General features: G+C 42.7%; 1 protein-coding gene across 8 annotated transcripts in view; it reads right to left on the bottom strand.

Moving 5' to 3' along the window:
- Positions 1 to 6,089: 6,089 nt before the first annotated feature.
- The window catches only part of CREB3L2 (cAMP responsive element binding protein 3 like 2), a 316,327-nt gene continuing 311,222 nt past the window's right edge, over positions 6,090 to 11,194 (bottom strand). For all 8 annotated transcript variants that reach the window (XM_033958250.1, XM_033958248.1, XM_033958247.1 and 5 more), the window contains exon 12: positions 6,090 to 7,859. In XM_033958250.1, the coding sequence (XP_033814141.1) occupies positions 7,784 to 7,859 (76 nt within the window). In that variant the 3' untranslated portion in view covers positions 6,090 to 7,783. The remainder of the gene's footprint in view (positions 7,860 to 11,194) is intronic.

Below are 11,194 nucleotides of genomic sequence, written 5' to 3'. Positions count from 1 at the left end.
ACTATGAACAATCTTTGCCTAAATGTTTCAAAGACTAAGATTTTATGGCTTTCCTCCAATGGTATCGAATGAGCCCCGGTGAATTTTGTGTATGCAGGGGTTATCATTTTAATATTTAAGTTTTTATTGATGACTGCACAAAATACAACAACCAGAATAAAGCAACATAACATTGGTCATCCATTGGTTTTTTTTTTCAGCAGTTTATCCCCCTCTCTTCTGAAGATCCCAAAAGAAATCCCCTCCCGCCACCCACAAAACAAGAAACCAAAAGATTAATGCCTGGAGAAGTAGACAAGAAACAAAAAAATAAAAATAAATGGTTGTCATCAGATGCAACAAATACAGATGGAGTAACAGCTGTGCCCCATCTCCCGTACATCACCAGAGTAGAAAAATATAAATATAAAATATTCCAAGACCCTGGACTCTTATGGGCCCTGGAAAACCATGGAGACAGGCTCTAAAGTACTCTACCAAACAATCTGTATTATAATCTAAATGCGGAGCACAGCAAACAGTTGAACAATACAATACAAATTGTCCATTGGATGTATCGCCGTACCCCCCACCCCTCCCGACCAAAGAACAACATAGAGAACAGAAAAGAAAACAGTATCTAACTAGTATACAGCAAAAAGAGAAATAGAAAGTAGAAAAGAAGTGGGAAAAAAAATTCCTCTGTGTCTTTCATGGGCCTCCCATGAACCCCTCCCAAGGGCTTCAAAACAAAGCAGATCATAAGACATTCAAGATGTCACTGAGAGCTCTAGGATTCAAGGATTGGATATATGGCTCCCAAATAGAAAGAAATGCTTTTTTCCTCTTAGGGGTAGTTTTGGCCAATTTATGTTCTAGCAATATGGGGTTATCATTTTAATATAGCAGGAAATTAAGTTTGGGAGTACCGTATTTCCCCACATATAGGCCGCCTCTCTGCATAGGCCGCCATGTATAGGTCGCAGAAAAGGGCGGCCTATATTTAAAAAACAGAAGATAAGCCACCCCATGGCATTAGCCGCGGCTTATCTTCCGGTACATCCCCCTGCCTTTTTCAATCATCCCCCCTCCCCCCATACCTTTGTCAGAGCCCCCTTGCTGGACGGTGCACAGCTCAGGTCTCCAGCGGTGCAGGGCAGGCAGCCACGATCACTTCGGCATCTGGCCTGCCCCTGCACCGCTTGCTGAATGGCTGACATCAGCTCTCACGGGACTCGCAAGAACTGACATTTATGTTTATGTTTTATTAACATGTGATATACCACTTAAGCATATTACAGATCTAAGCGATTTACAATACAAAATACAGGTACTTAGAATTTCCCTATCTGTCCTATCTAGCTAAAGTACCTGAGTAAACAATTATTAAAATAGAAAAGACATAACAAAATTCCAAGAATTGTGAGGGAAAGATATAATTCAAATTAAAAAAAAGAAAAAGATAAAAGAAATAAAAAGAATAAAATTAAAATATACAAATAAGTTTAAGAGATTGGAGATTGAGCAACATAAATTCCAAACTGGTGCTAAGTCTAATCATCAATCCGGTCCAATAGAGCTCCACATCTGCAATGAAGGATTGACACAGAGAAGTGATGGTGGGCTGTGGGGTCATCCTTGCCAGAGGTGAAGGAATCAACAGCTGCAATCTGGGCCCAAGAGCAGAAGGCAAAGAAACCAGGAAGAAGAGGCAGGCCACAAAAGGTCATCTGACGCTGCACATCATCCAGGCAGGCCCCACTGATGCAAGCCAACAACACAGCCCTTGGTCCCGGCATGCCAGAAAAGTGGTGCACAACAATCTCCAGCGCCGGAAGGAGCCAACAGTGCAACCATCAGGTACAACGCAGTCCTACCAGCACGAACGGGTTACTGCGGTCCCCAAGAACCACTCCAATTCAGTGCCCGATGCAAGCAGCGGAATCCACAGTGCAGCCAACAAGCAGAAGATGAGAAAAGAGAGCGCAGGGCAGAACTGGGCTCAAACACAGCAGCTGCTCCACTCACAACCTCAGCATCCAAAAGAGAGAAAAGAAGAGTTGTAATCCTGCAAAGATCCTCAGTCGTCACCAAACGAAAGTAGGAAAGGCCTCGGCTAAAGATTAACAGTTCAAGGCCTTAAGGTTCTATAACGGTCAAACTGTTACATTCAAAGATGTCAGCCACTCAGCAAGCGGTGTGGGTGCAGGCCGGATGCCGAAGAGATCGCAGCTGCCTACCCTGCACCACTGCAGATTTGAGCCGTGCGCCATCCGCCGTCCAGTGAGGGGGCTCTGAAAAAGGTACGGGGGAGGGGGGATGATTGAAAAAGGTACCGGGGTGGGGGGATGATTTAAAATTGCTGCATAGGCCTCCCCATTTAACTAGGCTGTGCCCCATACATTCCCATTTTCCCAGACCACTTGTTAAAACTATCCGCCATGGGATAAAGTCTTGCCATGGCCCTAACGCATATCAGGGGATCTTCCGGATTGTCCCAGATATCTAAAAGGATATGAACCACATCAGGAATATCAGGAAAAGAGGGAGATTGTGGCCTCTAATCACTCAAGAGAGAACATTCAGCAGTGACCAGCTGATCCGACTGCAGCTTCAATTACTGTAGAGATTCAGAAATTAAATCCATAAGGTGTGCAGACTTGAAAAATCTGCGCACTGTGGGGTCATCCCCCAAATCACAGGTCCCACATGGATCTGTATCGTGGAGATCCACAAGATTCGCAACATCTGTGGCTGCCGCAGTACTGCCTGGCGAAATCAGAGGAATTGAAAGTGTGTCCACCGCAACTGCAGGCACCACTGACTTACACTCCAGAGCCCCCACAGGAGGAGAAGGGGAAAGACCCAGGTCCAACAGAGCAGGAGTCCCAGTGACTGGCCCAGAAGCCGGAAAAAGGGAAATAGGCAGAAACTTTTGAACTAAGTATGCCCGATAAAGCATATTCACAAAATCCAGGGGAAAAGATCCCCCGCAGCAGAAGGCCATCTGTGAAGTTGTCTTGCAAAAATAAAGTATGGAAAATATACTTTAATTCAAATCATGGAAAATCCAAGATGGCTGCTACGGGTGCCAATTTTGAATAAAAATAGCCTGGGAAAAGAACAGGAACCCTTAGAAAACTACATCACTTCTTCTCTTCTTCTTTTCTTTTTCTTCTTTTGGCACACCAAAGGGGGGAGGGTGTTGGGAATAATCTTACATAATATGTTACAGTATGTTCTATAATATGTGTATATTCTGATTGAAAATATAGATGAAGGTTGGGAGGTAGGGGGGGTTAAATGTATCATTAGATTTTTATGTAGTAGATATCAAAGTGCTATTATGTAATAACTTGTTGAATTATATTATTTTGTGCACTTGTTGTCAAATTTAAAAATGAATAAAGAATTATTTAAAAAAAAAAAAGAAAACTACATGAGATTTTTGAGGTGGAGAGGGATAAGGTATGCAGGTGAACCACCCAAAAAACCCTTTTGAAGACATCCCAAAATTGCTGATTCAGGCTGTCAGCCTCTTACTCACTGGTTACATGTGATGTCAGATAGAAGCTGCAAGCAAAGCTGAACACAGCATACATGGAGCTTTAGGGAACTGAAAATCTGGATTTCAAGTCTTCTGACTGCCCCACCGGCCAAACAACCATGGCTGGAGACCTCCGCCACTGTGGACACGCCATGCAGACGTCTAGCGGAAGAATGTAGTCTAGCTCCGATCCTGTTCATGCCTCCACGAAACCGCTCATCCTGAACTCTACCCACTAGTGGATGAACCTGTGGTGAGCAAGCTCCGGAGGGAATGGTCCCTGAGCTCTGATCTGAGGTGTAGGCTATCCAGGGGGGCTTACTTTTGAGCAGGGAACCTCTCCAGAAGCAGATGATCTTCAACAATCTGCGATCTCCTGCCGCAAGGATGACCTTGCAGGGAACCTCCACAGCATGAGGGTAAAATAGTGACCAAAAAATACCAAAACTACTGAAAAAAAACCACAAAAGAAACACAAGTAGAAAAGATAACCTCCTACAGCTTGGCCTGTAGGAATTAGACTTGAGTCCAGGGGAGCATGCTCAGTGGTAAGGTGTGAGAGGGAGGGGGTAAAAGCTTCAACTGTTTGAGGCTTCCTACAGATCCCTGGTGGGAGGAGGTAAATAACCCACTGGTCCCAGAATAAAGTAAGATTGTACAAGAAAGACTGGCTATGCAGAGTTATGTCTTGCCACATCTAGACTATTATAATTCTCTTTTTTGCGGCTTGCCAAAACTTCACTCAGAGCATTTCAGGTGGCTCAAAATACTGCTGCAGGGTAATAGCTAGATTGCTCTGTTATTCCCATGTTACACCTGTGCTGGCCGAACTTCACTGGTTGCCGGTTATTTGGAGAATACAATTTAAGCTTCTAACCTTGATATTCAAATCTGTCCGGGATCTATTGCCCAAGATGATTGCTTCTCTGCTGTAGACTTATGTGCTTTCTCATTCTTTGAAATCACAAGACAGAGCTTTTTTGGCTGTTCCCACTTTGTTTTGTCACCAAAGTTGCAAATCGATCATGTATGTTCCAAGTAGCCAGACCTTTACTATGGAACTTGGTTCCAGATTCTATCCGTCTGACCTCTGATTTTTTGGCATTTCAGAAAAGTTTGAATGCCTATTTTTTTTTACTTACCTTTTCAAATTTGGTTACTTTGTAATCTTGTAATTGCTTGGCTTTTTATTTTAAGGCACGTGTGTAAATTACGTATTGTATGCTGTTATTTTAAAAAACTGCTATGTTCTGTTTTAGCATGTATATAATGTTAAATAATTGTTATCCGCATAGATAATAATAATAATAATAATAACTTTATTCTTCTATACTGCCATAATCGCGAGACTTCTAGGCGGTTTACACTGAAGAGAGCTGGACAGTCAGCGAGTTACAATATGCAGATAGTCAGTGAATTTCAGTATGCAGAATCTTTAAATGCAGCGAATTACAATATACAGATTGTTAAAAAAATTTCAGACTTATAAACAGGGGTGGACATGTTAGAAATAATAGAATTTGATTTAATGTTTGGTGTGGTTACTGTTTAGGTGATATATCTGTCGAATAAGGCAGTTTTTCTAAAAGCGTCATAGGTCAGTCTAGCTCCATTAATGTAGTTGTCTAGCCAGTGTTGTGTGTTTGCTTGGTACATAAAAGTTCTATTCAGAAAGGTTTTGTATTTACAGCCGGTAATGCTTGGGTATGCAAATAGATTGCAGTTTCTGATTTGTCTTGTAGGGCTGTATAGTACGAAGTGAGGTAGCAAGTAGGTAGGAGCTAGTCCCCAAACCAGCTTGAAACATATGCAGGAGAACTTGAATATTATTCATGCCCTCCATTGGCAGCCAGTACAGCAGTCTGTAGTAGGGGCTAACATGGTCGCTTTTTTTCAATCCAAATATCAAGCGGACCGCCGTGTTCTGAACAATTCTAAGTTTCCTCACTGTTTTTTTGGGTTGATATGCGGGCTACAACTGTTTTAAATAAATAAATAAATAAATAGTGGATATTCTGAAAACCTGACCTACCAGTGGCACTCAAGGACCAGAATTCCTATCCTTGATCTATACAGTATCTCTTCAGTTTCACTATTCTCTTATATAAGGGATAAAATGCCTTATTGACTTTATTCCCTAGTAAACAGAATGAAATGAAATACCATGATATGTTCTATTTCCTCTTTTTATTCATTCTTTTGGGGCCTGGCTCCCTCTCTCTACAACTCACCAGTCTTGATTCAACTTTTTAAAGAAAATATTGTAAATCCCTAGCTGATACAAATTTTAAAAGACCATGATTTATCATTACCAGGGAAGAAGAATAACCAAGCAAGAAATCCTCTACAAAGCTTCAAGAAAACAAGGCCAAGAACAAAACAAGGTGCTGATGGATCATGAAGTTCAAACAAACATATGCTATTCATACATATGCTATTAAGAGACAGGCAGGGATCCAATATACACACCCATAGGAATAATCTGAGGATAGGAGCAAGGAAGAGGGAGGGGTACATATTTTACTCAAAAGAACTGAAGAAAGGAACATTTTTAGGAAACAAGTAGAAGAGAAATGGAAACTTTTTAATCATACAGGATTAGATGATAAAAGAAGTTCTCACATTTGAAAGTGTATATGAATATTATAGAAAGCGTGGTTTTACCCTCCTCCAATAGAAGAGAATAGATTTTTTTTTTATAGTTGGTACATTAGAGAGACCCATTTATCTACTTATGCAAAAATCAAGCTGGCATTAAACAAAACTAGAAGGTTCATAAAGCCACAGAACTAGAATAGCTCTGTATTCTTGATAATGAAAAAGATATTTGTTTCTCTTCATATTTATAGAGCATACATTAAAAAAATGTACAGATTCATTATTTTAAGTTAAAAATACACATTGGTTCCTGGAACATGAAGAGGGTAGAGTTGCCATCTGCCTGGTAAGAGCAAATCCAATCCTATGTTTACAACAAAGCACAACATAACTTGCAGTCTCACTTTTCTTAAGGAATGCAATTGGAAATTTCAAATTCCTGTATGCAGAGAGGTAAACCTAGGACCAAATCAATACTGTCAGGCAAATCTGGAGCCAGTTGGCAGTACTAATGCACAGGGATCACACATTTTAAAGGTTATAAGGAAATTTCAGCAAAAGTGAATAAATACTATTTACAAAGTTAAGAAAATGGGTATGGATCCTGTCCATAAAAGATTTCATAACTGTGCACCTATAAACATTTCAAAAAATACCTATTTTATAAAGGCCTATGTGAGTTTATTAAAAAGACTCCTAGAACTAGCCCAATAAAACATGCTGACACATATTTATACCTGCTGGTAAAGGTTTCAATGTATACCTATACTCTACATGCACACAAACATTTTTAAAAGTATATGTATACATCGCAACTCCAACCCTGCTCCACCAAACTATGTGATCTGCATATAGACATTCCCAGAAGCATAAGGGTAGACACTACGCTCTGGTGTTCATATTGTTTTACTCATGCATTCCCAATGCAATTTTATATTAGTATTTTCTGTGTGTAAACTGTACTCTACAGAGTCTGGGAAGAAATAAGTAGAAGTGTGTCTGAAGCAGGAATATAAGTTGGATGTGAAACTGCAGCCACTTTTGCAGCAATTAGAATGGAAAGAAAGGCAAAAATGTTGGATCAATCATTTGATATTCCCCGACATAAGGGCTATTAATGGTTCAAAGTTTGTTGTATTCCTGCTGTTTCAGACATCTTTTCTGCTATCCTTCTAATAATCCACTCTTTTTATGAAATAGCTTCTCTCTCACCCTCTACTATTAATGACAAGACCAAATACAAACAAACTTTTGTGCTACTTAAATATGAATCCCTTTTGCACACTATTCACACTCCCCCACCTCATTTTTGGATTTAAAAGAATGAGCAGAACCCTTTCAAGAAACATCTGACTGATAAGGTGATTCCTGGAGCAATTTTATTGCAGTATTCTCTTAGATAGTTCATAAGGAGAGGCAGGTGAAGCCAGTTTGGTCCCAACCTATGGAGATTCAAACATTTCTGATACATCTGTCAGTAACCACACTGTATGGCATCTCAAATGGAAGGAATAATTAGTTGATGGCAGCAATGGACGAGGTGAATAATAAGCAGGGAGAAGTTACACGTCTCTCTCCTTACAACAAGTCAGCTGCTGTTATTTCTTGTCCTTTGGTCTGAAGATGGAGTTAGAACTGAAATTGCCTTTTCTCTCTTTCTCAAAAGGTTGCATTGATTCTTCTATCAAGTTCATTCACTTTCAGTGTCTCATTAGTGCCCAGTCCAGAGCCAAGCCTAGAAAACAAGGAAAATATTCTGTGACTAGACAAGATGTCCTCATACTCAGTTTAAACACCTTTCCCTGCTTGCGGAGTCTGCAAATCGGGATAGAAATCAAATCAATCAATCAATCATGTGGCCTTGAGCACCAGCAGAAGGTATGCATGAACCAACATTAATGAAAGATTAGGTTCTTACCTTTGCTAATCTTCTTTCTTGTAAATCCACACTTTATTCTGGGACTGGTGGGTTATTTCCCTCCTGCAAACTCTGTCCTCATCTACACAAGAATCAAACACTTTAAAATCATAAGTGTTCGAGGCTTGTGTGGTTAAGGCCGAGCTTACAGGAATGGGGCACTGACAGTGACAAAACTTGCGGGGAAGGGGAAATTGAGTTCCTGTGGGGACGGGGAAAAATTTGTCCCCATGTCATTCTCTAGTAGGAAGCCTCAAAACTTCAGAGGCTTTTACCCCTCCCCCTCATACCTCATCATTGAACATGCTCCTCAGCTTCTCAGTCTTAGAGCAGCAGGGAATATCAGTAGAGGATAATAACAAGAGAGAGAGAGAACGGGGAAACTCCCCGTCAGTCAAATCAAGTCTGCTCATATTAACAAATGCAAAAACAGCAACTATGAAAAACAAAATAACAGGTTATGAAAAATGGAGACCTGAAATGACAAACAGTGCTATAAGGAGACACAGCCTGCACTATCAGAAGGGGGCGCCTGAACTAGGGCCCCCCTCCCAAACTAAGTGCTAAACCTATTCTGATGGCACTTTTATAAAGGCTGGTCAGAAAACAAAAATCCAGCTTACCAGTACTTGTAAGGAGGACGATCAGCGAATCAGCAAGTATAGGGTGGGTTCCTGGAATAAAGTTTGGATTTACAAGAAAGAAGATTAGCAAAGGTAAGAACCTAATCTTTTGTCCTTGTACAATCCCACTTTGTTCCGGGACCAGTGGGACATAACAGAGCAGTCCCAAAAAATTAGGGTGGGACTGATGAGCCCACTACCAAAACAGAGGCATCAAAAAACAGCATCCTGCTTAGCCGCCACATCGATCCTGTCAAATTTGGTGAATGCATGCAAGGACCAGGTGGCAGCCCTGAAAATCTCGTTCATAGAAACAGGCGATGACTCTGCCCAAGAGGATGAAACACCTCTGGTTGAATGAGCTCCTACCCCGAGGGGGGAGCTTCTTTCTGGCTGCCAAATAAGCCGTGGAAATGGCCATGCAAATACATCTGGAAATGGTAGCCTTAAAAGTTGGCTATCCTCTATGGACAGGACCCACCAAAACAAACAGCTGGTCAGAGAGGTGAAACTCGGTGACCCCCAGATACTGCAATAAACCTATGCACACATCCAAGAACCACAACACCCGGTCCTGCTCCCTTGAACCGGAGAAAGCAAAAGCAGGAAGCTGGACTTCCTGATTCATATGGAAAGAGGAAACCACTTTCAGAAGAAAAGAAGAACAGTATGCAGCATCACAGCAGAATCTGTAATACGCAGAAAGGGATCTCTGCATGAGAGAACCTGAAGCTCCAAAATCTTGCGGCCTGAGGCAATAGCCACCAGGAAGTCTGTCTTGATCGTAAGATCCATCAGACACACCTACTCTATAAGCTCATTTGGTGGATGAGCCAGATTGCGAAGAATCAAATTAAGGTTACAAGTCAGACAGGAAAGGTGCAAGGGAAGCTTAGTTGCAATGCGCCCTACAGAAAATGAACCACATCCAGATGAACTACCAATGAGCCCCTCAGGGAAGGAGGGCTCATACACAAAAGACCAGCAATCTGTACCTGGAGCGAAACTACTGCTAGACCTTTCTTCGGGCCATCCTGCAGAAACTCCAGGACTCGAGGAAACGATGGAAGAGAAGGGACTACCAGTCTCAGTGTCGTACCAGGCCTGGTAACACCTCCAAGGCTTCGCATTGGCTGCCACTGTGGACTTTCGTTTGCTGTAATGCAACGAGGCAATCAGCACCGAAGAATAGCCCTGGCTAATCAAAGCCACTCGCTCAAGAGCCATGCTATAAGACCAAAGTGGTCTGGATCCTACATCGCAATTGGATCCTGTATGAGAAGGCGAGAATGAAAAGGAAGCTGGAGCCCTCAATCCTGCTGGAGCTGAACCAAGTCAGCATACCATGGCTGCCTCAGCCATGGGTGCCACCAGTATCACCAGACCTTCATGGGCCACTATCCACCTCAACAGACGCCCTATCATGGGCCACGGAGGGAAGACATAAAAAGACCCTCCAGTGGTCAAGGCTGAACCACAGCGTCCAGGCCTTTGCTGCTGGCCTCTTGACAACTGAAGAACCGATCAGCCTTCTTGTTGGCCTCAGTCGCATGAGGTCGAACACGGGGCACCCCCTTTTGATCCACTATGCAATCAAATGCTCTTTGAGAGTGACCACTCTTTGGGGTTCAGCGTCTGACAACTGAGACAGTCTGCTTGAATGTTATCTTCTCCTGCCACATGCACCAGAGTTCCACAAGGTGTCTCTCTGCCCACCAAAAGAGCAGCTGAGTCTCCACACTCAGAGAGGGACTCTGAGTCCCCAATGATTGACGTAAGCCACAGTCATAGCATTGTCTGAGAATACTCAGAGGGCTCGATGACAGAGATGACCCTCGAAGTGGAGAAGGGCCAGCTGAATCGCCCACAGTTCCAGGTTATTGATTGACCAAATGTGCTCTGAGGGCGCCCATCGGCCCTGAGAACAGGGAGAGTCATGTACATTGCTCCCCAGCCTATGAGACTTGCATCTGTTGACAGATCACCCAATTCAAGCGGAAGTCCCCGGGACAGCAAGAGAGGATGCAGCAATCATGCTAGACTATTGCATGTCACTGTGGTCCAGGGCAGTGGTGCATTTAACAGGTCAAGCGTGAAAGCAAAACATCCTGCAGCGAATGCAGACAGACTCTGGCCCAAGGGACCACATTGATCATTGCCACCACAGTCCCTGATAACCTGCTGTACCTTCTCTTGATAGGACACTGGCAGAAACATTGTGTTCTGACTTGTGTGAAATCAAAATCCCAGGTATTCCAAATCCTGGGTGGGCTCGAGGTAACTTCTTGAAATTGATCACCCAGCCCAACCATTGAAGCAACTGTACCACCTGATGGACAACCTGATGCCCCTCAGACAGTGAGGGAGGTTTGATCAACCAATCATCCAGATATGGGTGAACCAGGACACCAAGGTGCAGAGATGGGCTGCCATCACTTTAAGGTCCGGGGTGCTGTTGCCAATCCATAAGGCAGTGCCACAAACTGGAAATGTTGCCCAGGAACATGGAATAGCAGATACTTCCAGTGG

The sequence above is a fragment of the Geotrypetes seraphini genome, chromosome 9 (genome assembly GCF_902459505.1).
Source record: "Geotrypetes seraphini chromosome 9, aGeoSer1.1, whole genome shotgun sequence".
In the NCBI taxonomy this organism is placed as follows: Eukaryota; Metazoa; Chordata; class Amphibia; order Gymnophiona; family Dermophiidae; genus Geotrypetes; species Geotrypetes seraphini.
The sequence above is the reverse complement of the archived record's forward strand: the minus strand, read 5'-3'. Positions and strand labels throughout refer to the sequence as shown.